Genomic DNA, 26,465 nt, shown 5'->3' on the forward strand with positions numbered 1-26,465 from the left:
ATATATATGCATGTATATACTTAACTGGTCTAATAGAATTATCGTAACAAGTTACCAAAAAATATCTACACGTAAAAATATAGATATATATATACGTATATACATATAAACACACATACACGACACGTCGCATACGTGCGTGCATGTGTTCGCGGGCTTTTACGCCCTTCCTCCTTTTTTTTCACAACTTCTCTTTTAATACAATGATACTTTTTTCTACCCTTCCGTCTCTCGGTATGATAAAGATAAACGAGGCCCTTCCGTTGATGGAAGAAGCGTATTCTCCCTTCGTCGTGTGCGTGTAGGTAATGTTCGCGGGAATAGATAGTAGCACGGTTGTTTTTTTTCTTCTTTTTTTTTTTGGCTCGAGTTCACCGCGCTTTTATAAATATCTCTCTCTGGCAGATCATGGCGGTCGCTGTTCCCGAACGTTGGGCCGACATCGCTCTCTTCTTTCTTTCCAAAACGTGTCCGCCCAAAAGGAACAACAAATAACATACATTGCAAATACAGATAAGCGATCGCGCGTGTGATCGATCGATCGCGTTTGCGTTTCGTCTCCGAACAACGACAATACGCGCTACATGGTCTCTATAACACGCACATTGAAAAATATATTTGAACGATCCGCTTCGCGCGAGTCGAATGCTGCGTTACGTAAGAATCGCTACGAACCACATTTAATCTTATTAAAATATATTCGATACACGCAACGATGAGTGTGCCAACCCCCTACAGTCCAGTGAACAAGTGTGTTTACTACGTGGTACGTCGTTTCGCTGTTTCACTTTAGTCGCTGGGACAATTTAAAAAGGTAAAGAGTCGGGCCGAACTCAATTTATCGCAAACGGCCACTCTCGCTAATTGTAAATCAAGATTTCGAGCCCGATATTTCTGCAAAGACGTGGGAAACAAAGTGGTGGGGATAGTCGAACACTACAGCGCGAAAACAGGGCTTTCAGTTTTAACCCCTAGACGATCGTAAACGTACCAATACACTTTCCACGAATTCGAACTGACCACCGCCACCACCGTAAGCGTATTGGTACGCCATGCAGATTATCGGCCGATATTAATATAATATATGAGATATTCGATTACGTTAAATTGTACTGGTTATTTAGCAACTGTTATTCAATCAGATGCGTTTGTTCTTTGTTCGTTGTCCTTGTCGACACAAGAGGAAATTCATCGAACGGTCGTTTACGCGTACAAAATGCTATGATGATAGTATGATTTCTAGCGATAGTGAGAAAACTATTCTATCTCGTAATATTCACGTTTTGCGTATTTCAAACATAAGCAAAGACGGGAATAATATTCGTACAAGCAACGATATTCCATTATATGTAGAACATTTAAAACCATTCCATACATCGATAAATGATTACTTTGTTTATGTTTCTTCTTAAATATTAAGATCCTATGAGATAATAATTTGTCTTTATTATAATTAAAATTCCGTGTAGTTATGCTCAGAAATACCTTACTGTAACTTTTAGTCGTCTAGGGGTTAAAAAGTCAGGTGATTTCGATCAAACTGAGATCATCTTTCGAAGACGTTTTCTTCGGAACTTTCGAGGAATTTATAAAATTCGTTACAACTTGAAAAAATTACATTTTATGTTCACGTTATTTTCAACAGAGAAAATGGTCCATAGAGGGTTAAGAAGAAATATCAGTGGCCGTGATTCGAGCGCATCAGTACGAATCGTTTCGCGGTCGTTTCTTTTGGTTTGCGTCGCGCGATGACTTTTCTAAACATCACAGACGGAAAATGATTTAATTACAATGTAACGCGAACCTTGATTCTTTTCACAGGGCTGCTCTTCTATGACGCAAAGGTCTCTCTATCTCTTCCTCTCGTCATTCAAACCGTCAAATTCGTTCGACCGCGGGTCGAAAGAGGAATTCTGAAGCGCGAAACAGGACCACTGACACGTTCCTTCCGGAAATCTCAACTCTTTTATTTACGGTAACGTCGACAGAGATGCCGAGAATAGGGCGGCTCTATCAAAGACACAGATAACTCGCACGACGCGTAACGAGGGTTCTGCACGAGCGTTAACAATAATAAATCGTGCGTGCAGATGACAACAAATCGCCGGCAACATCGCTTAAACTATGCACAGAGTTTACAAGTAATCGTTAAACGCTTTCTCGACCGTTTTCGACGTCCTATGTTTCGCCATCTTTCGGTCAAGAGAAACTGAGATTCACTGAACAATCTTTGCGTGGCCTTGTACGGTTCAACGCAAAACCTCCAAGCGTTTGTGCTAGTAGCACAAAGATAAATGACGATGAAACTGATGAGGAACGCTCTTATGTCAGAGTGAGGCAAGAATCGCAAGAAATTATTGTTGCGACATGGCGAGACGATAGAAGATCGGCGGAAGAAAAAACCATGCGAAGAATCAGAGATCAAATAACACCTTGCTGCGCTTTCGCATTTCGTACGTTTACAACGCATTGAAATCACTCAAACTACGTTTGTATTAATGTTACGTTCGCTATTTTATTATATGAAAAACACACGCCTTATACGCCTGAATTTATCGCTGTACAATTTACAATTTATTCCCCATTAAATTTTGATTATTCGCGTCTTCTATCTAAAAAGATTGGCAGAGATGAAATTCCTTTACAAAGCCTTACAAAAACCACCGTCGAGGTGAGCTAGTGGAGAGGTTATATAGCGCTGGGGTCACGGTGTTAATGTCACGTCGTAACGTTCTTCGCACGATTCGCAACTCCGTCTTCGTGTACGCATGACAACATCTGGTGTATGTATAGAGCGTAAAGCCGACCTTATTCCGAGGAATCACGAATTTCACAAAGTGAACCTATAATATTCGCGCTTCTTATCACATAGGTCGGTTGAAAGTGAAAAACGCGAAAATGCGTCGCGGTAGATAAGATTTCTTACGCAAACCTTGAAGAGAACACAGTAAAGTATCGACGAGAACTTTGAAATACCATTGTCTACAAGCTAGATTGAGAACATTAATATCTGAAACCTTTCATTGACCGCTCATGTTCTGGGAGACTCGATATCAGCGCCTATTGCCACTGTGAATTAATCTTTTATTCGTTGAAAACAATTACTTTCAATCGCTGCTACGTTTCCAACTGTTCTATTTTGGTCCCACGAAATTGCACGATTGCTTTCAAGCTATGCGAGCCAATTCTTCTAATGTTTCTGCGCGCACGAGAATATCAATTTCGAGGGGAATATACGAGACGCGGGCTACGAAGAACGGAAACGAACGTTAATTGACCAATTCGAATACAAGTATCGTGATTCAATTAATTCGATTGACTTTCATCGGAATAAGGCGTGGCGCCGTTGCATTAAGTATAAACGCGTCGTCTTGGTATTTGGAAGTCGATTAATATTAGAACGCGTTTCAAAAGATTAGCCACAGGAAGGTTACGCGGCAAACAAAGCCGCGCGTTTTGAACGCGCAGCAACGCTTCGAATTTTTCATTCGTGTCGTTGTTTGAAACGAGAGCTACAAAAAAATTCGTCTCTTGCGTTAATTCTACCGTTAACAATGACAGTTTCCGACTGTTTTCGCACGCATGACCGTGTTGCGGTACAACGGTAAATTTATATCCTAAGTATTTCGCATTCGGAGTATCTGAAAATAGAGATATCTATCATTTATTTTATACACTACTCTGTTCGGTAACTCTCGGACACCTCCCTCTAAGTGAATTCTTCGTGAGGACTAATTTTCGGTCTATCGTTATCTATCCCTTACATTATGTATAAGTCGTATCAAAATCAAGGAAAAATAGGTTTCGCGATTGGACGATAACGAACATGACGGTACAAGCATCCCTTTTGTTTCGCTTATCGTTCGTGTTGTGTAGTTTCAAGTAAGTGAACACTACAGAAACCTTCGTCATGTCCCGAGACAAAAGTTTGACGAAAGCTTACGCACATCTCTCGCACCACTTTCTAGTAAAGCTTTATCTCCACATTGTAAGCCTATTACGTATACATATATGTTTATATATATACAAATACAACAAAAGTAACTCCGTTGTTTGACAGCCTCCATCGTGAGATTAAGACAGACATTAACTGTCCCGATTGGGGTGCTTGGCAAGGAATCGTCGAGGCCAGGGTAAAGGCCAGTCGTATTGTCGTGGCACTGTGCCGCCCACATTTTTCTCGAAATATTTAAAAATAAAAAACCACCAGAACCGGGTCATAAAGTTGTTTGGTTCGTATTGCTGTAAATAAATTTTTCCGTCAATACACGTAATACGATCCGTTCCCTTCAATTTCTGTACAGAAAAATCAAACTTACCTTAAGATGCGCGTTATTGGCTAGCGTATGATAAATGTACCATAAATTTGTGGTTACGTAGTATGCTATGAGAACGTCCACCGTATAGTGTCCATGAGCCACTAAGACCATAATTACCCCAACAAGAACCGCAATTCCTGCCACCCAATGGATTGGTTGACATCTCCTCGGGGAATCTAAATTTTCACAAATTTTCCATTAATCTCCTTCTGTATATCTTATAGAACGCATTTCTCAATGTCATAAGAGACATTTGTCCAGAAAAATACGTACACTCCTTGATAATCAGGTAACTAAGTACAAGCACAACTGTGTGACCGCTGTAAATGTAATCCCCGCAGTAAGTGTGCTTGCCGTTTATAGACAAGCCGAAGCCAGAGATTAGCTGCAAGACCCTCTTCGTAACGAGAAGCGGACTAGTGTTGTTCGCTTTAGGGCTGCAGAAGTACGTCTTACTGGCTACCGGTAGTACCGTCACGAACATCGTGATACTTCGCATCATGTATAACAACCCCATCAAAAAAAATACTCGCCTAACAACGATAAACCTGAAAGAAACAAAATGACTTTCGTCTTTAACCATCTCGCAATCATCGTTAAGCCTAGTTATCGTCGCGCCTGTTTTCCTATATTCGTTCCCTTATCTATAATTTGTTTACGTTTACTAGTACAGCGTAAAGTGCCAAGTAACGTAAAAGTGATAGATTCGTCGCTGTTAAATATTTATGAAGGCATTTCCTCGTGCGAGTCTCACGAACTAGAAAGCTTTATACCTGGAAACATTTGCATTTCATTGTATACTAGTACGAAGAAATCACTCGTAATCAGTCATTTTATTCGTATTTTCTATAAGTTATATTTTGATCAAAATAAGCCTATGTTACTTAGGGATACTGTAGCTTTCTATCACTGAACATTTTTTTTTTTTTTTTAAATTGACTCAGTAGTTCCGGAGATTACCCCCTACATACAAACAAACAAACTTTACTTCTTTATAATATTAGTATAGATCGAGTTGGAATTATATTTTCGCAAACATTCAACTCTACGTGGCACGTACCTATGCTTATGGAAAATAATAAAAACCATCGCCGAGTTGGACATTAACATAATCAAAACTTCCGACACGTTGAGGGCCCAATCCTGAGCGGCGACATTGTCCAATACCACATCCGGGAGCGGTCCGTATGTGTTTCGATCCGGGACCCGCTCGTGCACTATTGCGAGCGACGCCGTGGTTAGTATGAAATTCACCACCATGAATAAAAATGCTGCAACACAATTGAACGAACAAATAATTCGAATGTTTCAAAACATTCGTGCATTTTATTTTTCGCAACGCAATCATTTTTACAAACTCATCGTATCAACGAACTCTCTCGATGACCTTAAATAATATCCCGTGATGAATTTTCAAGGCAAATCGTGAGATAAATATGGTCGGCAAGTCAAAGATCAAAAATTCGAAAAAGAGTGAAACGAGATCGTCATTTATCTTTAATCGCAGGAGATCCTGCCTGCGATCCTCTCCACTAATGAAAAGAAATGATTCGCTTCGAAGATAAACGTCTTCGAAGATAAACGCCCGTTAAATAACCGTGGAAATTTTGCATCCCGTTTCTGTAATCTACGAAGGCGAATCGATCGATCACGCAATCGAATCGATAAAAGCAAACGTGAAAACAAGTTCCGGGAAATCGCGCGATACGCGATATTTGCAATTGAAAACGGACCGTTCATACTTTGCAAGCGCGCGCTGATAGAACGGTGGGTATTAAATAAATCGGTAACCAAGAATGCGAGTCACCGCGAAGTCGAACATAAAAGTAGAACGTAACAACGGAGATCTCGGTGAACTTTATGTACTTTTCTCTATCTCCCCGTATTGAAACGGAACTATTTCAGTCCCCCTCGGCTATTCCTTCTTTGTCCCGAATATTCCGACCGACCGTTCCCTTCTACGTACTTCTGAAATATTCTTTTCCACGTCGATGTGCCCGAACAATATATTTCAAAGGTGGAACCCACGTACACGCGCACACAGGCGAAGGACGCACGGTGTATTAATCAAAAGCTACGACGCGAAGCCCACGTACCGCGATAACACACATTCTCGAGAAATGGCTCGATGCCAAAATCCAGCTTCGCGTTCTGGTTTTCCGCGAGGGAAACGGTTTCGAGGGCCCGCCCTTAAAATCGTGTCGTGCCAGCATCTCGCGGCGTTTCGTGAAACGGATTACCTCTTTAATCGAACGGTATTCAAGGTACAACGACGAGACGATGCTATTGAATATTTCAAAAGTCTCCGAAAATATGGGACGAAACAGTTTTCGCGAGAAATACAGTGGGAACCTCGTTTATCTATTTATAGAGGTCTAGGTAGTAAGTAACGGGTGCTGTGGTTCAGGTAATAAGAGGTACGGAGGCTAGAGGCTCGATCGTAAGTGACGCCCAAACGTCCTCAAGACTTTTCTGAACCCGAATTCCTTTATTTCGGGAGCTTTTCCCGCGAACAGCCACGTTTCTGTGAAATACAAAGAGGGTCCTTTCCAGTCCTCACCGATAAAGGTTTTCCACTTCTCTTTGGGGAAACGGGGTTCTTCGCGAAGTGGCGCAGGTATGTCGACCTTGACAATGCCATTCCCAGAGCCGTTAGGTATCCCAGGATGGCGGCCAAGACCGTCTATCTTCTCGTCCTCGTCGTCCACGTAATAGTCTGAGCCGGACGCCACGCCGGACCACTTGTCCTTGCCTTTGGTCGGGGCACCAGGTAATAATGGCTGCCGTTGGTAAACGTCGCTTGACTGTGCCATCCCGTTGCTGCTTCCATCAACCGCCGCTTCGACGTCCCTCTCGTGGCCCTCTCCGGTGCCCAATGGTCGATCGAAGCTACCGTAATCGCTGTGCAGACTCGTAACCTTGGGGTCCAATACCATCCTGCGAACAGAACACGTGGCTACAGTCGCGATAGTTTGTTCTTCGGGCGAGTTTCTCGCCAGCCGAACTCTCGCCTCCGAAACGAACGATGCTCGCGATTAGTTATTGGAGAACCGGAGGAACCCGTAGGTTCTATTGTATCATTAATTCGTACGCTTGGAAAGAAAGGAAGAAAGTTTGGAAGAAGGTACCTCGGATTGGCTGGAAGGGAGCGCGAACAATTCCAACCATGGAAGTTTCAATGGATTTCACTGACGCATGTCGTGTTTTTAAAGTATCTAAGAGCATGCAAGAGTATTTAAAATGCAGCTGGGAGAATTTAAATAGCGGCGTATAACGATCACAGAAGCATACTCATGCGGATCAACAACGTATGACAGAGTTGCGCTGTAAAGTGATAATTGGATCTGTTATTGATGCGTTTCAAAGTCGAGAATGAAATATATTTACGTGATAAGTACACCGTAATCAGGAAACTCACAAAGTTATACTCTTAACGCAGTTCGAAGTAACCACCGAACATAATAATTAATAATAAATTTGTCGAGTGCACGACTAATTTGGTGATCGGTTTCGTTACGATATTTTAAACGCATCAAGCGTTAACGAACGCTCCAAAAGTACGATACTAGCTACAATACTAACAGACAACGTGTGTTTCATTTAATTGTCGAATGACAAAGGACCAGTGATCGTTGCCTTATTGAATAATCACCTTCACAGAAGCGAAGCTGTTGTCGCGTCCTACCGAATAATTCAATGTCGATTCTACAATTCGCAATGTGATCCTTTCAACTTCTGTCTCGATAAACCGTTTGCTTTAATCAAACTATCTCGAAAAATAATTTTGTTTCTCTCTTGCGTTACTCGAGACGAAAGCAGATGCGAGCTAAGTATTGTTCGGCTACAGTTCGATAAACCGCCTAAGCAGTTCACGCCGGAAGTTCGCGGAAAGCTCGAAGACATTTCGTGACGATACCTTGCCACGAACGGAGACGTGCTTGCAGATGTTCCAGCCCGACTAACGCGAAAGGAAGGATGCGGAATAAAATTAACCGAGACGATCGCATCACGAAATTCCAACACCTTCCTGCTTTAAATATTACATAATTGAATTGAAATATGTCCAAGTATTCGTTATAAATCAAGAAAGAGAAAAACAACAGAAGGGATCAGAAGAAGAAGAAGAAGCATGCACATGTCGCTATAATTTAACTTCCTTTCCTAATCATCTTTCACACAGGACGTTGGCTGATATTCTCATGTTTCATGGTACGGCTCGATAAATTCGCCGGGAAATCATTCGAAGGTCCTGGAGTTATCTGACGGAGGCTCGAGTTTAATTATCCGGAGTCGTTCATGACAATTAGCGTGAATCGTGGTCAATTGCCGACTTATCTTAACACGGGGTTAAGTGGCGAGTAACGTCGTGTCTTTTCGTGGGAGATGTTCCTGCCTCTGCCCCGTTCAAATAAATTCTAACGCGAGTGGACAATATGCAAACCATATGCAACGACTCCTTGTGGGATTACTGTTGCATACCGCGCGAGTATGACAATAAGTTCGAACGGATACGTGAACGGTGAGCGAACGTCTCATCGGATCCCTTAAAATTCCAACGAGGATTGAGGATTTCGATCACTAAACAGTGATCGAAAGCGATGTCCGTTTACAGTTACGAGGAGAGGAAACGTTGGACACGATATGCAGCTCCGTGGCTCTCGTAGGTTCGTCAAACGAGGAACTTGGGTTTCAACTCCGCGATAACCGGAGCTAATGAGACCTTTACGACCCTGGCGTCGGAACATTCCAGATAGACGACACTTTTAACTGGTCTGAACGGAGTTTCTTAGGCAGGAAAATCTCCTGGAAATTACGTCACGATCGATCTCGATATCGTTATCCTCGCGCGTTTGCTTTCACGAGAACGCCTTGGTTTCCGCGAAGGCCAATCGCGATGTCGAGTGGTTACTAAGCAAATAAGTATTCGCTCCTTGGTCGAATGGTTCGCGAAAAAAAAAATAAAAGAACGTAAGTGGATTTCTAGAGATTGCATTCCATCGGAATGCGTGCGAAAAATTACGCATACGCTTCATTCTGTGTTTAATGTCGAGTCAAATTGCGTGACAAAATTGTGACCACTCGATTTAATTCTGAACACTTCGTGTTTCCTGATTAATTCGTACAACAGATACCTTACTTCCTGTGAAATGCTCGAATTTTTCATTTTCCAAGAAGAAGCCTAACTTCCAAGTGTAAAAGGATCAACGACATCGCGTTTACTCGTGCAGCCACGATCGACAAAATGTCGCTAGCTCTTCGGTCTATTTTGTTTGCAATTTGCTAAATGCAATCATAGGAATTCGCGATGCCACGGAGAAGCTTAACCTTAATAACAGTCGCGTGGTTATCGTGCAGAGACCCTCCGAGAGGAAGCCTTTTATCGACGGACAATAATTTCTTTGTTGTCAGACGTTCGCCGAGCTTAATTATAACTTCTCGTCATCGTGTTATTCTCGGATCGTTGAATCGTCCGTTCGAATTAATGTACGTTCCGCCGATGATTAATTCGAGCGGAAAAAGCGACTGGTTAATATTTATTTTTCCAACCGCGAGCAATTCGCGACGTCGTTTCTTTGATGGACGTTTCGAAGTTACGAAGCCTTACCACAGGTCGGCCATGCGTAAGTTTTGAAACGTTAAAGAATGCGCTTCTATGAGAAACTCGAAACGGGTCATCCAGATAATCTAAATGCGTAATGAGAAAAGGGTTACTGACTCGAGTTGTAAGACTTCGAAGAAAACATAGGCGAAGGCGTAGAGAGGAGGTATCGAGCCACATTTCGCTTTTCTATACGGATCAGGAAGTTCCCGAGTGAACCTTTCGAGCATTCGCAAGCATTTCTCGTACCGGAATCGCATTGGATATCACGTGCAACGCGACCAGCGTAATTTCTACAGAAAACTCGCATTTCTTCGTGGAAACGAATCGTTGGTATCGAGCCGATTGTTCCCAATCTGTTATCCTTTTAACGATGATCGGATTGGCGCGTGCTTCCTCGAATTGGAAAACACGCTTGTTTGTTCGAGGTAAGGCTGGGACTATTATGAATACAGAAGAATTTAACGAGAAGCATTCGAGTCGAAGAAACGGCACGTGACTTTCCTCGAACGGACATTTAAAAATATTTACTTATCGCCAACTGCGCGGTATATCAAATCGTTGGAGTCGATTGCTTGCTTACTATCGATTCGACGGTGTATCCGCGACACGTAGAAATATCGGTGGTAGCAACAGGTTAATAAAGCGTCGGATGATGAACCCTGGTGCGAATTTTAAAACTGAATACAATAGAGCGAAAAAGACGAAATTTTTAAGATTACGAGCAGAATCTTTAACCACGTGGAAATTCTCAATTCACGACTAAAAGATAAGAAACAATGTATCATCTACTCGTAGAATCACTTAAGCTACTCTAATCGTCCTAATAGTAAATAAAACTTCTGTCGTTCGGTTCGTTATTTACGGAACTCTATATCCAGGTAATGCCCACCTCGGACGCAAGATAATGATGTTTACATACAACACTTGAAACATACCCGCTACAAATTTCAGAGAATCTCTAACTCCAACTGTATAAATTACTATATCTGTATAGATATACTCGTATCAGCGTCGTCCGCGATTAATGGCTTTACAAGCAGTAATCTGCGTATCTTGAGATCGGCAAATTTCGCGAACACCGAGGTGGAGAACTCCGGGAGCGCTCGAGCAATAATTATTTCCCATGAAGCTGTTATGCGCACTTCGATTAGTTCGGAGTGTCGATGTTTAATAGAATGTCGCTTACACACCTCCGCATTTTCACCAGGAAAATCGAGAAGCACCCACCGTCTATTCTCACGACACAATTTCGTTCACACTCTATTTTCACGGGCCATCGAACGAGATAGCCCTAATTCGCATAATGGTATTACCTTTCGGCGATTGTACGCTCGCTCTTGACGACCGGCATCGTGCGAAACCGTTCGAACACGCGTGAATCGACCGACTAATTATTCGATTAAGCGCTTCGCAGCTCAATTGGGATCATGTCGCAGATAAGAAATGATCTAACAGCGAAGAGTATCCGTTAATCCGTTACGAGGCGATCGAGCCACAGGTGTATACATCGCGTACGAAAGCACCAACGGTTTTGCAACAGGTGAGTAATATTATCGAAGACTAAACGATACCGATGCTTGATCCACGATTATATACACAATGGTATTCAGCGATGTGTCATACGCGTAACTAGCCTTATCTGTTTGAACGGTGGAAAAATTCGCAACGGTAAAACTAATACACGTATTTACATGGGAGCTTCATTTTTTAACTTCTTCGTTTTAAACAATTTTAAACTGCAACTTATACAGTACGAAGAGAAAATAAGCAAAGTATGAAGGAAAAGTATACGAGTCGACGATTTGAGATACGCTCAACAGCTAATGCTACGTTCAAATGAAACATTTGGTATACGCGAGCTGCTTTCACTCGATGCTTAATTAAAATCGCTCGTCGCGGAACAATAGGTTTGAGCTTTCTAAAAAATCGCACGAAAACGGTAAGAATCGTTGGTGAAGCGTCGGGACGCCCTTCGATTCGTGTGACGCGCGATTCCATCGATTTCCTATAAGCGTTTATATTCAGTGTTCCATTACGATATCACGAATATACGTATGGACCAATGGATAAATTAGATAAAATACTGTTTTAAGTGGAAAGCGAAGTTTCGACGAACGAAATGTTTTTACTTGAACCACTTGGAGCATAAAATGAAACGCTTTCACTTTGTTTTTCATATGTGTACTTTTACTTCAAGTACGACTATTCAAAGTTTCCGTTTCATAAACAACATCTTTCGCCGACACAAAATCAATTCTGCGAAGCCAGGCGGTTTTACAACTGGGGCAAACAACGGAATCGGCGTATAAAATTTTAAAAATAACTAAATAAATAAACAACGACTACGCCGCGAAGCGTTGTCACGCAAGAAACGATCACGCTCGCGTGTCCAACACAATTTTCGATTGGTTGCATCGTTTGCAACTTGAAATACGACAAAAGGATTGATAAAATAAAGTAAAAGTCTCTAACAGACTCATCGATTACGTGAATCTGTTTTTATTGTCAACTGTTAACTATATCCGTTATCTAAGCGATCGTTGAATCGTCTAACGTTTCATCGCGCGCAAATTACGTATTTGTTACTCCGGATGACCTTTTGTTTATTATCTCGAACAAATAAATATCGTGTAACGGTAATAGACGTCACGTGACAATCGTGAAAACGCTAATCGGTCATCAGATTGATAAGATACAATACAGACGCTAGAAATAGTATTAGTTTGCATACGAATTACCAGATGCAACGACTTTGGAAAACTAAACGTCGAGCGATGTACCAGAAAAGATTAAAGTATTCGCATGATCGATAAGGGGACTGAATGTGGGTTAAATTATAACAGTATTCAGCTGTAACTCGTTTTCGCACAGTTACTGTATCTATGTCACGTGTTCTCTTCCATTCGTACTTTCGTACATTACATAATTTCGATGTAATGAAAACGTATTATCATTAAACGGATTCCATCAATTGTACGTGATAAAAGGAATCCAATTGTCTATACAAACAAATAATAACAGAGTGTCTCTAGAAACGTTCGATTCTCTGCAAAGCAGCCAGTGAATTTATTTTTATGTGTATAAATTTCGACTAAAAAAGTATATATCAAGTTCGCGAAGGAATCCAATAGCATGGAGAAGACGATATATAGAATATACAGGGTGTCCCAAAACTCGGGGAGGAGTCGGAAATGGGGGGTAGCTGAGACGATTCTGAACAACAATTTCCTTTGCAAAAATGTCGGATGAGGCTTCGTTAAAGAGATATTAAGAGAAAACCCCGACCAATCAGAGCGCGAGTATGCCGGTTGAGCGTAGACTACGCGCCAGGCGGCCGCGCTCATTCGCTACCACGGCCGCTCCAACGACATACGCGCGCTCTGATTGGTCGGGGTTTTCTCTTAATATCTCCTCAACGAAGCTCCATCCGACATTTTTGCAAAGGAAATTGTTGTTCAGAATCGTCTCAGCTACCCCACATTTCCAGCTCCTCCCCGACTTTTGGGACACCCTGTATATAGAAGGATAAACGTAAAGGCGTAAAACTCGCATTCCTGAGCAAACTGGGAAGACGTCATTCTTCGCGTCAGAGTACGCAGCGTTCGGTGCAAAGAGTCGCGATCACGTCACGAATAAACGGCGGTCTGTCGTGACTCATTTCCTTTTTCTCCGTAACTGAGTCACAGCTCCACCTACGATAATTGACGTACCAGACGGATTTTTCGATTGGCGGGGTCTAATGGTCGTTCGATGTATCGTTAGTTCGATCGAATCCTACGCGACGCACGCGATTCGAATACAGGGTCAGAGACGGGCAAAACTCTGGGCTTCGAATAAATTTGAAGTTTGCCGATGCGTTTGTCTCGTTTCCTTCTTTGTAAAATGTTCAATAGAGGAAACGAGACAAACGCATCGGCAAATTTCAGATTTATTCGAAGCCTGAGGTTTTTGCCCGTCTCTGGTCTCTAGAATCCAACGCAACACGAACTCGAAACACGTTTCACGAGTACCTGTGCACTCGCCTCGAACCGGTGGCGAGACATCTTCAATGCTTATAAATAGACGTAAACTATCCCAACGTGTCAAAACATTGCGTGTCACGACTCATTCGTTATCAAAGCCTCCATCCGTGATCGCATAGGTCGAAGATCTACGACCGCAGCAACTGATATCGTTAAACGACTAATTACGCTACCGTGGATCAATTTATATTAACGTTTAACGTAGCTCGACGATTTTCAAATTTGACCAAAGAATGACTCCATCCCTACCCTAGGTTTCTACATTTAGAATAACGTTCAGGGAACGTCTTTTATCTTAAAAAGTCAGCGAGTGATCGTTTCAATATACGACGATATATGTATGACGCCCAACTCTAGCTCGAGCGCATCCTCGAGACTGGTTAAATTAACGTGGCACTTGTTTGCCGGCGTGTACTCAGCCCTGTAATTTGAATAGTCGACGATCTTGCACGAGATATGCATAAGCCTAAGGCTCGTGTCGCGGACGAAACGGTGCCCATCCATTACTACGTTTCCCGTGCATTAATAATAACTCTACCTTTTCCTCAATCTCCTATGCATTGTAGATATCGATCTGCCTCTGTATACATGGGTTTCAAACGTAGCAGCATTGTACGAGGAACTACTTTCCGGCAAATGAAAAACCCCTAGAGGCCGGCATCAATTAAGGACAGCACAATCGAATCAATGCTAATAATTTCCAGAGCGCTGGGAATTGTACCAACTCCCGGAGCAAATATACTCTGCCAATACATTTCCACGAAGTCACGACGAGAATACCTGGAGAGCTTCGGATTGTGAAGTAACAAAATAAACCGTGAGTTCGTTTCTGGCGCACTTGACTCTGCCTTGCCTTGACGCCGTATCGGTTCGATTCTAAAACGCGAAAAAGTTTTGCCAGTAAAGCGCCAGCGATCAACGATAAACATTCGCGAAACTTTTATTAGCTACACAGAATCCTGGATGCCTAGGTTTCTTTTTATCGCCGCAGAAGAGCGTTCCGATCACAATTTTGTACTCGCCGCTCTCCACGAGGCTATCGTTACGCTTTATTCGAAACCGAACGCGGTAGACTTTGTAAAAATGACGAAGGAACTTTCGCGGTTCACGTAAATATCGAATTACTGGTCGAATACTATCGAACATAGGAAACCGCAATGTCCACGTACGCCCGACAGTAAACAAAAGATAATTGTTCTATTATGTAAGATTGTAAGCCATCCGCGAGTAAACTGCTCGCTGCCACGGGAAACCGATCGGAAAAATTAAGCGATGAGTTCATCGAGTGTTAGTCAATTGTTATCTCGCGGAAAAACTAGTCGAACGTTCCGGATAGTTAAACGCTCGCGATAAAAATAAAAAAAAAAAAAACGAGGCGAAAAAAAGGAAACGAAAAGGTTGACTAGCAGTTTTGTCTACTTACGCGTCCAGCAAAATAACAGTTTGTACCAGCTTCATGTTCGCGCACAACGTAAATACTACGGGGCAGAGAACTCGCGGTAAGTAGGCAAGGAAAAAGGAGAAAGACGAAAAGAGGGACTGAAACAGGTACAAACTCGATAAGAGAGGGAGGAAGAAAGAACTGCGCTATGGTATGTGATTGGTAAAGACCAGCGCCGCGACCATATTATTGAAAACGGTGCTATAGTCGTGCATGAGCGTCGATACGCGATTAACTCCACCCGGTAAGATAAAAAAAAGCCTCGAAATCGAGGGAGACACTCCGGTGAAAATCGAGGATTTCATTGACGCGTAAATATGGAAGAAGTGTCAGCAAGCTGGCATCCATTGAACGCACGATGGTTCGTGCGTAACTGTATGAAAAATGAAATACTACAATCACTCGATCGATATTCGATCACGTTAGTGGATCGTGATTTGTCTCGTATCATTGGCAGTATTTGACGTACTTGACACTTTAAGAAACGTATGTCGACGAAGTCTATATCCACATCGTTAACACATCTGCACTCGAACTGTCGCTGACACAACGGGCGAATCAATTCTCGATGTAACTGGGATCCGAATGACGAACGTCCAGGCACCACGATTCCGATTCAAGGACTCGAAACCGACTGACAAGGTCCCGTGAAAAGTGCGACGCGAAAAAAAAAAAAGAACTCGAAACGTGCAAATGTGCAGGCTGTGCTCGGTCACGTTCAAAGGTTCCTGCACGATTTACGTTACCGACGGTGCCAGGAATACTCTCGGTACTCGATAGTGTGTATCGACGAAATCGTGGATAAGAACACTGGTTACACTGTAATCGTATTTATAATTTCGACGTCGCGGCTGAAATGCGATCCGTATAGGGAGGATTCGAACGAGTATCCCACCGAGACGATTTTGATTTATACTGATCGAATAGGAGTCTGAATCGACCGTACTAGGTCTCGTGAGAGCTGTGATGCCAAAAATACATTGCGCAACCATAAGGCCGTGTACAGACGTATGCAACACAACGTGCAACACGGTAGCTAAAGCCTGAGTAGACATATATGCTGAGTGAAGCATACATGGTTCATAGATTTGTCACGGACAAATAAACTTTGACAATTTTCTTTAAACGTATTAATAATTAGAATCCATTGATCATTCGTTAGAAGTTGCAAAATTCGTAAAGAATGACGAATTTACAGTAAAGCTACCGAGTTTTAGAAAGAAGGGTGAAGCACAAGGGTTAAATGACTCAATAGCTATGTGATGTATAACACTGCAACACCTGTACGCGAATTAGTCGCGGTGCATGCGTCTGTACGCGACCTAACGTAGGTAAGTCGATGTCGAATAGCGCGCGGTGCTGCTCACATCTCGACCACTCGGTGCACGTGTACTTGAAGAACCGTGAATACGCGTGCGCGAACTCGAAAAACAGACAGGTGGTTCAGGGGATATCGCTTGTACCTTGTCGCCCTTTGACAGACGACTGCGAACGATCGATCACTGGTTCCAAAGAACCCACCACGCACGATAATGCCGGTTAAAATTTTTATCGCGTTTTTAGAAAATTTCGACTACACAAACAACGTGACTTGACTATGAAATTTGTTTCTAGGTAAATGAAAATTCCAAAGCACTTGTAACTTGGATATTTTACACCTCTCTTAAGCTGGCAGGACCAAATCAGCAGAATCACATCGGACTTAGTGGAATATTTAGTACTTATTTTCTACTAATTCGTACCACCAACGATAATTTTGTACCTCGTGCCGTTTTCGACAAAATCGTGGCGCTGCTAGCTTAATATCAATATTACGATTTTCTTGAAAACAGTAACAGGTACAAAATTTCTTTTCGTGGAAATTAGTAGAAAATAAGTACTAAATATTCCACTGAGTCCGATATGATTCTGCTGATTTGGTCCTGCCAGCTTAAGAGAGGTATACAGGGTGTCCCAAAAATGTTGTAACACCTTGAAATGGGTGGTTCTGGAGGTGATTTGAAACAACTTTTTCCTTAGCGAAAATGTTGTCCGAGGCTTCGTTGAGGAGATATTAACGGAGAACATTGACCAATCAGAGCGCGAGTATGCCGGTGGAGCGCTCGCGGGTAGCGTATGAGCGCGGCCGCCTAGCGCGTAGTCACGCCTATCGCGGGCGCTGCAACGGTATCCGCGCGCTCTGATTGGTCGGGGTTTTCCGTTAATATCTCCTCAACGAAACCTCGGACAACATTTTCGCTAAGGAAAAAGTTGTTTCAAATCACCTCCCGAACCACCCCTTCCAAGGTGTTACAACATTTTTGGGACACCCTGTATTTTACCACATTTCTCGACGAACGAATCGCACGTATTTTCTCGCAGGAACAATGTTACGTGGTAATCGATCACTGTAAATACCGAAACATTTGAATTACAAATCTTGGACTTACGTGGAAGGGTAATTACAGAACGCGGGGGTAAGACGGCCCCCCTGCTAGAACGCAGAGACACCACGGCTGGTGTGTCTCGCCGACGAAGCCCGCAGAGAAACTGCTCGAATGGTTCGGTTCGACGTACGTATCGCAGGAAACGAGGAACTGGATGGTAGGAGAGTTCGATAGAGATGGGTAGGGTCTTGCAGCTTGCAGTGGGTTTTACGACTGCCAAGGTCAGCTGCTTTCCATAAGAACGGCGACGCGAACGTCTCAACGACTGCCGCTCAATTAATAGAGAACGAGCGTCGCGCTTCGAGAGCGTCGGAACGTTGATAGAATTATCACTTCCTCGAGCATGGATCGTATTCTCGAATTGACGACAGAGATAGTGTCCATATGTTTTTGTCTCAGATTGGTTACTTCACGATGATAAGCACCAAACACGTCGATGGCCATGTTATTTCGATCGCTCTAAATAACGCACGGATCATCCGATAGAAATTCGAATCCCACAGTCATTCTTACGGCAGAGCACACGTCGATTGGCTGCAATTAGTTTTATGGCGGTCAATGACGTCATCGAATCATTAGCTATTCGCTTCAACAGTTCGATTCTATTTTCAATTACACGCGATGCCACGTCATTGTTGATAATAAACGTATGTAGTGTACTTCTTGTCACCTAATTATCTTTTATGCTCTGTGAAAGCAACGTCTAAACTAGAGTTGTAATAATTTCTTTTGTCTTGTAAACAAGGCAATAAAGTTACGAAGAAATGTTTCGTTTAAGGACGATATCAACGTTAATATAATCGAGATAATTCAAGTCAATTGAGGTAATAGAGACATGGTCGAATTATACAAATACACTGTTGAAAAGCTACAAAGTTATCTCTGTATCGGATTAAAAATTTGTGAAGATTTGTGAACGCATTGTTTTCATGCTTACTTTTAGTATATGGAATTTATGCAAGCTTGTAAGTCTAGTATATAAAACGGAGCAGTCGTTATTGTTAATACTTCAAAACAACCAAAAACATATTAAATCAAGGACCACATTGTATCGATACGAATATACGTCGTAGAAAAAATAAAATGGTGTTAAATTCCAGATTGTTACAACTGTACGACGGTAATGCTATACTTCTGCTTAAAACATATAATTACCTTAGCTATGTTAGCATTCTGTAGAAGACGCAAATAGAATGTGCTGCGTATTCAGAACAAAATCGTATCATCCGATTGTAGCAGATAGAGGGAGCGAGAAATTTTGAGTTATTTATCAGCGTAACACATTTGTTTACAATCTGGAATCGAGCAGCGACGGGTCAGCTCAACGTCACCGTAAAGATATTACGATGACAAAACGAAAAACTGGAAGGAACAGTATCGATACCGCTAGATCAAATATCACCATACCTTGTTAAAGCACTGGGCAATTCGACCTTGACAGGTAATCTTAACTTGTGCATTTTATTTGCTACATAGACGCACTACTGTATGTTATCAGTCTCTCGCTACTCTGTACGCGATAGAGAAGCGTGCGATTTACGGCAGATGATTGTATCAGAAACATAACCAACAAATGTAGACTCGATTCTCCGTTTTGGAAAATGCTTTCCACGGGCGTGCAACAGGAATGCAAAACACATTTAACAAACAACACATAAACTAACCAACAATACTTCAAAGGGGGAGAGTTTCTAGTGAATGACTTTTACATGGACACTCGGACGGCTAATGACTTCTTTCTGGCTCGTAATCGTTCGGAGATGGTTGAAGACTAAGATCTACGACGCAAACTCATATTACGATCACGCTATCATTTCGAGTTAAACGACCGAACGTTCGATGTTCGTTCACCGCACTCACTGTCCGCGCACATAACTCTTTTTTACCGATTCACTGTATCGTATGCTTCCAGAAAATTGACACTTAACAAAAAAGAAAAACGAAGATGGCGTCAGCCAAAGGCACGCGAACGATTAGGATGGTCGAGGAACTCGAAGCGTTCTGAACCGTCGGCACACTTTCCCCTCGCACGATGCCTCCCGATCTACTGAAGCGACATGCGCGATAGCGGCGATTCTCCCAATCGGTAGACAAGTATTACCGACATATGGTAAGCAATATCAACTAAACATTCTCAGCGGGAAATTCAAACGTTTAAATGAAATTTATCGAAACAAGTACTTTTAACGCGGTCACAAAATTGTACGAAAATTTTTATAAGCAGATAATAGACTACTCGATAAGATATTGGATTAATTCGAAAATAATTCGATGTCGTATTTCGATTATCTTATTTCGTTTTTAAACTATTGGGCTGTCTGGAAAGTCCATGGCGATTTTTAGTAGGCGGTACAGGTCTGAATATGTCGGAATGGTTGATATATAATTCAATAAATATGCATCAATATTCAAATATGCCTTTGAATTTTTCTTAAAAATAGGGATGAACTTTCCGGACAACCCAATATTATTTTAAAAAATAATATCCGTTGTAATATTGTCATTTTATAAGCTATTCGATGAAATACTGTCAAACTGTGTCACATAATAGTAAAATAAGAGTATGACACGAGTACCCTGGCGTAAATCCAGTCGTCAAAGAGGATCGACATTTAAGTGGAATAATTCTAAATCTACTCGACATAACAGACAAGCGCTAAAGACATAAGCAGCTTGGCTAAAATGCGAGATATTTTGCTTACCTAAGCAACGCTTTCCTCCAACAGTAATCCGTTTCGATTACAAGCAACTGTAATTTCATCATATACGTCAACTTTGTCCAAGGCATATAAGATCGTCGAAGACGTCGACCGGTGCCCGTTCGAACGCCAATCAAGAATCTCTTCACCCTACGTGGTTTCTATACGTATGTTTTCACTGTCGGGGCGCGACTTGTGCACGACCTAATTCACGGTTATCGATCAATCGAATCGAAAACGTGCTCGTGCACGGAACGCCGATGAACAATTAATGACTGCGTAAACCACAGCGTAGAAGCTTTCTTTCTCTCTTTTTAGGAGGAGCTTTTTCTCGTGGAAACCGTCGCACGTTGTACGAAATTTCGATTGCGATACATCCGACGCGCACCAGGATATATCGCGACAGATTTGTTTCCGTTACGATCTAACTTCTCGTTAAATGTTCTCGCGATCTCGTGGCCGTTTAACTTTCCTGAAGAAGTGGTCCGCGGACGAGTGCCACGGTCGCATCTCGTCTGGTCACAGTGGAACTCGAGCTGTGACCGAAAGGATAGCAGAGCTTTCGTCGAATCTCCGCTGGAAAGCCCAAGAGCGCCGCACAGGAGGTCATTAGGAAAGGCGCAAGCGCCCCTTCATAGATCGTGCTTTTCTCATGGACAGCTCGGTGGGCTGATGGCAACCAGTGACGTCATTGCAGAAGGGAGATTCATTCACGAATGTTCGACGCCCCCACATCTCTAAGGCCAAGGACCTTCGCATGGAAATTACTAGCGACGTATAGTTAGCACCTTAGTCACGAACAATATTTCCCCAAAGTTTACACGCCATAAGCCCTTCCACCATCTACAATACATAACATTTCTACCATTGAAACAAGTTTGAAATCGTATCCTACTTTCTTTCGAAATACAGGGTGTCCCAAAAATGTTGTAACACCTTGAAAGGGGTGATTCGGGAGGTGATTTGAAACAACTTTTTCCTTAGCGAAAATGTTGTCCGAGGTTTCGTTGAGGAGATATTAACGGAAAACCCCGACCAATCAGAGCGTGCGGATACTGTTGCAGCGCCCGCGATAGGCGTGACTACGCGCTAGGCGGCCGCGCTCATACGCTACCCGCGAGCGCTCCACCGGCATACTCGCGCTCTGATTGGTCAATGTTTTCCGTTAATATCTCCTCAACGAAGCCTCGAACAACATTTTCGCTAAGGAAAAAGTTGTTTCAAATTACCTTCCGAATCACCCCTTTCAAGTTGTTACAACATTTTTGGGACACTCTGTATATTATTTGAATACATATGTCTTCTCATACTCGATATTTTAATTTGTCTGACAATTTTTAGAAGGAATCCAAATCGTGTGACTCGAGTCATAAACGTGACTTGAATATTTTTTTATTACACTCCTTGTGCATGCTTTGATAAATGAAACTCAAACCTTAAATTACTTGTGCAATATGTTTTTCTTTCTTATTAGGTTGTCCCAAAAGTTTCTTTCGTGAGTTGCATTCAATTATTTTCTGTGGCAGTGTTTATATAAATAGAAAATCTAATTTCTTAGACATTGATGCTGTAACAGTAATGAAGCGAAATGAATCGTACACAATTCATTAATGTAACATAAAACATAAAATATTATGCATATATTAATTAATATTAAAACGAAAGAAACTTTCGGGACAACCTAATACTTTACATTAATACATCCGAAGTTTATTTATCAGTGTAACGTACTATTGATCCTCCGTAACTCAAACATCTTTAAGTCGAGGTTTCGTTTATTTTCTTTTGTAACTTCTCGACAACTCAAAAAACAAACAAAAACTATAGCTATCTACAAGTTATAACTGACAATCAGCTGCGCAACGCAGTTCCCAGTTATATCTTGTAGCTGCGCAGTACAATTATTTAACCACTACAACTCGAATTTATATAAATTAACATTTGCAACTTGAAATTGTACCGTCGGAAATTGAAAGGTCAATTTACAAAGTCCAACGAAATCATCATAATCAAAATTGTTAATCACAGTATGTCATTAGTCACATTAGTCGTTACTAAATACTAGTCACCTTTTTGACACAACTGTACACCTAAGTACAAGAGAAATCTTAAAGTTTGAATCTTAATAAAATTACACTTATAACTGCGTTCGTTTTTCTTAGATACTCTATAATTAATAGATTATTCCGAAGGCATTTTAACTGAAAATAATTTTCATTTCGACTTACTGAGGTTAGACTGTATCGATATATGAATATATCTTATATGATATATTCAAATAATGTCATTTCTGTTTTAAGGATTCATAGTTACTTATAAAACATACAATCGGCTACTCATGATTGGTTAAAGAGGCGAGTTACGTGCCAGACATAGTTTACGTTTCGAAAGAAGAACCAATCGAATAACGTGTTTTATGTGACCATGATGTTCGTAAATGTCTACCTTATTTTAACTTTCTGCCTCTAATCCGAGGATCTGCAAGTAAACAATCAAAGAAGCACTGCTAAAAGCTGTGTAATAATTGTCCTTGTCAGTATTAGTTATATTGTTAAATACATAATGGTAAGTTTTCCTTGATATTCCATTATTTCCCGTAGTATTTATCCGATTTAATTCAAAATAATATAACCTCAAATACAGTCTACATTTTCTTCGTAGGATGTATTTCTAATGATCCGACGAAAAAATATGACGATATTTACTGATGCAAAGGAGAATACAACGATTTTTGAACTAAAAAAAATTATAGAAGGTGAGGAATACGTAATTGATATGTACGCGAATTAAAGAAACAGAGTCTGACAGCTTAAGCATGAATTGCTAATTTTTTATTCGCCATTTCACAAACTTTGGTGTTATATTCTAAATGTTTATGAAATGCGAATCCTGCTAATTAAATTATCAATGTTATTATCGCACAGGTATACTAAAGATAACACCTGTCAATCAACAGCTGTTCAACAAAGATAATGTTGTAATGTCGGATACCAAACTTTTGGGTGATTATGGACTGACATTTGCAACTGCAAAGCCACAGTGTCCTGCATTAGTAGGATTAGCCGTGCGCCAAGAAAATGGTCAATTCGAACCTTTAGAGATGACTCCATTTTCATTACCACCAGACCTGCCAGATGTCATGAAATCCCAAGAAACCAATGGCTTAGATCAGATGCCTTGTAACAAATTAATCTGTGAATGAGCTGACAATAAGGTGTTCAATTCAATATAATTTTTGTGATTGTCAGACATCTCAAAAAATCTGACAGCTTAAGCAAACATAATGTGAATACTAGATATATGCAACTTTATATGATTATTAAAGGTGTCCTGAGACTTTCTAATTTCCTTAGTGAAAGTACTAGTAGTTATTAACATTTTTGACTTCTGTTCTTTTTCTTTTTTTTTTTGTGCGTAATGCTCAAGTACTACTTGTACTTGAATAATTTAATGAAAACGATAATAAAATATAAAGTTTATAATAGAGTGCATCACTTAAATTTATTACATTCTTTTATAGCTGCAAAAACATTTCAACATTTTGTTATTAACGCCAAGACAGACCAAATACCTCAGTCACATGTAATTTACAATTGTAACTTTTATCATAGCGTTTTATAATATTTTCAATCTATTTATTTCTTATTTGAGTATATCTTATTTAATTACGAATCTCCGTGAAGTTTTTAGTTAAGCTTTGAACAAATACAAATGCTTCAAATTTTTCAAAATCTGTACAATAATATTATTTATTACTTAATGTTCAAAATTGAGGAATACTGATTGTAAAAACATTGAATATTGGTTTCTGCGGTTACAAAATAGAAATTTCAAAATGTGATAAATGATAAATAAATAGTGTATGTAATTTTAATATATTGATTACATTTTACGAGTAATGATACATAATACAACAATAATTTTGAATATAAAATATATTTCTATCAATAATATTTTGTTATATATTTTTAAGAACTTTATTTACGTATTCTGTAATCTATTTAGGTGAACAATGTAAAATGCATCATATCTCTGATATGTGAACTTATGAATGCAAAAATTCTATGCAATTTATAAATACATTAAATGCATTCATAATATACAGTATTTGTCACCCCAAAAATAATTACAAATATAAACACTGGATGAGGACTAAATTGTTCAGACTGAACTAGTCTAAATCAATTTAAATTGAAAATTCAATATATTACAAGATATTAATTCATATACTAATTTGTTTACATCCAAATAATATTCTTAACTTTATCAAATGAGCTTCTATATTGTAGGCACTACTAATAAAATTTAGGGAGTACAATACTAATAACATAAATATGTGCTACTATAATTGGTAAATTATGTAATAAATTGACATTTCTTAAAACTGAAAATAATAAGGAATCACAGCATACAGACTAAGATTGTTGATACTTACCTAAGCATTTAATTATATGAATATGTTTACTTTGTATGTAGGTTCACTTTTCAGATGCTAAATATTTACAATTGATGATGCTTTTTATTTCTCCATCTCTAATGCATACTGTATGATGTTTATTCACAGTTTATTTAAATAAATTTATAAATGTCACTCAATAGGAATTATATTTTGCAATCTACATTAATAATTATCTTTGTTTTTAATGGAAAACATTTCTGTTATAAAATCTTTAAAAATCTCTTTTTTACTTGGTATATAGTGACCACCTTCGTGTGTTACTATTTTCTTGTTTATAAAAAATTCACTAACTTCTTTTGCCATATCTGCAAAAAGAGCAATATAGTGATAGCCTTTTTTCTTCAATAACTTATTAAAGACTCTCTAACCTGCTGGAATAATTTGATCACTCTCCCCATAAATATGTAAAGTAGGTATCTTTATCTTTTCATTGTAGTATATTGCATGATTTGCACATAATGATTTAAATCCTGATATAATAATTGCAAAGTCAAATTTGATTTGCAGTACTGTAAAATGATTTGCTTGTAATCCCACTTCATATTATAATGTTTACATAATATACTTACATTTCTTCTGTTGCATAAAACAAAGTATAGTAACAAATGTTGCTCCTTGTGAAAAACCTAGAATACCATCAAATGGGCCAGATTCTTGGAATGTTTTCTCAATTAAAGTCAAACTATCATCAAAACCTACAGATAAATTGCTTGGAACAACTGCTTTAAATATGTGGTCTTCTGTATTAAACCACCATGCATAACCTTTAATGCATAAACATATTATTTCAAAAATATTGAACGTTTCATAAACTAATGGGATAATCGTGACAATATAGAAGCTTAAGTTGTAATTTTTCGTTTAATGAATCATATATTTTATGAAACAATACCTTCTTCTGTCTTGTCAGTACCAAAGTTACTTTTCATTGGAACTTGATGTGGACCCCTTAGGAATACAAACTCTACTTGATTTTTAAATCCTTTTCTTAAAGATCCCAATTTCGCTTTGAAAATAACATCTGATTGAGCATATCCATGGATAGCAAGTATCTAAAATATATATATTTTACATGTTATTCGAAATATTGTTATGGTTAGTTTTTCAACACGATTACTGATTACTGCTTACACGTAACTTATGAGGCAACGCAGTCATATTACTTAAATAAATTATAAAAATATATTACGAATACTGAATACGTATAATAAACTATAACGCTGTACACAAATTAGTTTTGTATTTAGTAGTTCGATACTATATATATTCGGTACATTATACTTCTATAGTGATATAAAAATTTGTTAAATGTCATTTGAAACAATACAAGAATAATTTTAAGTAGCTTATAATTGTAAAAACTATAAATGAAACAATTTTCTAGACATGTAGTCACGTGATGCAATACTTGAATAATATTGATTATAGGTTAAGTTCAATTTTGTTTACATTTTACGTAGAATGCCGTGGAAATTAAAAGAACACTTATCCTATTAA

The 26,465-nt window shown here is 39.9% G+C and overlaps 3 protein-coding genes across 11 annotated transcripts; 1 reads left to right on the forward strand and 2 right to left on the reverse strand.

The window, feature by feature from the left end:
• Window positions 1-188: 188 nt before the first annotated feature.
• Window positions 189-21,203, reverse strand: LOC128889758 (phosphatidylcholine:ceramide cholinephosphotransferase 2-like). Of its 8 annotated transcripts, none has more exons than XM_054147700.1 (6): window positions 20,513-21,203; window positions 6,880-7,256; window positions 5,380-5,590; window positions 4,593-4,867; window positions 4,320-4,495; window positions 189-4,242 (listed from the first exon to the last, which is right to left on the reverse strand). In XM_054147700.1, the coding sequence occupies exons 1-6, from the start codon at window positions 20,596-20,598 to the stop codon at window positions 4,087-4,089; spliced, it is 1,281 nt and encodes a 426-aa protein (XP_054003675.1). In that variant the 5' UTR covers window positions 20,599-21,203; the 3' UTR covers window positions 189-4,086. The 8 variants fall into 8 exon arrangements, with proteins under 8 accessions (XP_054003675.1, XP_054003679.1, XP_054003680.1 ...); XM_054147704.1 differs by lacking the exon at window positions 20,513-21,203 and adding an exon at window positions 19,520-19,861; XM_054147705.1 differs by lacking the exon at window positions 20,513-21,203 and adding an exon at window positions 19,475-19,859.
• A 1,157-nt stretch (window positions 21,204-22,360) lies between these two features.
• Window positions 22,361-23,995, forward strand: LOC128889762 (elongin-B). Of its 2 annotated transcripts, none has more exons than XM_054147712.1 (4): window positions 22,361-22,485; window positions 22,810-23,074; window positions 23,171-23,264; window positions 23,434-23,995. In XM_054147712.1, the coding sequence occupies exons 2-4, from the start codon at window positions 23,072-23,074 to the stop codon at window positions 23,709-23,711; spliced, it is 375 nt and encodes a 124-aa protein (XP_054003687.1). In that variant the 5' UTR covers window positions 22,361-22,485; window positions 22,810-23,071; the 3' UTR covers window positions 23,712-23,995. The 2 variants fall into 2 exon arrangements, with proteins under 2 accessions (XP_054003687.1, XP_054003686.1); XM_054147711.1 differs by having other exon boundaries at window positions 22,377-22,536.
• Window positions 23,996-25,095: 1,100 nt separating this feature from the next.
• LOC128889761 (esterase AGAP003155) lies at window positions 25,096-26,401 on the reverse strand. The gene is made up of 5 exons (XM_054147710.1): window positions 26,100-26,401; window positions 25,861-26,020; window positions 25,538-25,732; window positions 25,337-25,477; window positions 25,096-25,273 (listed from the first exon to the last, which is right to left on the reverse strand). The coding sequence occupies exons 1-5, from the start codon at window positions 26,124-26,126 to the stop codon at window positions 25,131-25,133; spliced, it is 666 nt and encodes a 221-aa protein (XP_054003685.1). The 5' UTR covers window positions 26,127-26,401; the 3' UTR covers window positions 25,096-25,130.
• Window positions 26,402-26,465: the final 64 nt, after the last annotated feature.

The sequence above is a fragment of the Hylaeus anthracinus genome, unplaced genomic scaffold, assembly GCF_026225885.1.
Source record: "Hylaeus anthracinus isolate JK02 unplaced genomic scaffold, UHH_iyHylAnth1.0_haploid 11997, whole genome shotgun sequence".
NCBI classification, from domain to species: Eukaryota; Metazoa; Arthropoda; class Insecta; order Hymenoptera; family Colletidae; genus Hylaeus; species Hylaeus anthracinus.

Bases quoted from the DNA above. Each gene is read 5' to 3' on its own strand.
- LOC128889758 (XM_054147700.1), bottom strand. From the start codon at position 20,598: ATGCCTTGGACAAAGTTGACGTATATGATGAAATTACAGTTGCTTGTA. The intron at 5,591-6,879 runs GTGAGGACTGGA...ATTGTGTTGCAG, and splicing joins GAAGTGGAAAACCTTTATCG to CATTTTTATTCATGGTGGTG. The intron at 4,496-4,592 runs GTACGTATTTTT...GTGAAAATTTAG, and splicing joins TTACCTGATTATCAAGGAGT to ATTCCCCGAGGAGATGTCAA.
- LOC128889762 (XM_054147712.1), top strand. The intron at 23,265-23,433 runs GTGAGGAATACG...ATTATCGCACAG, and splicing joins ACTAAAAAAAATTATAGAAG to GTATACTAAAGATAACACCT.
- LOC128889761 (XM_054147710.1), bottom strand. From the start codon at position 26,126: ATGACTGCGTTGCCTCATAAGTTACGT. The intron at 26,021-26,099 runs GTAAGCAGTAAT...TATATATTTTAG, and splicing joins CGTTGCCTCATAAGTTACGT to ATACTTGCTATCCATGGATA. The intron at 25,274-25,336 runs GTTAGAGAGTCT...CTCTTTTTGCAG, and splicing joins TGATCAAATTATTCCAGCAG to ATATGGCAAAAGAAGTTAGT.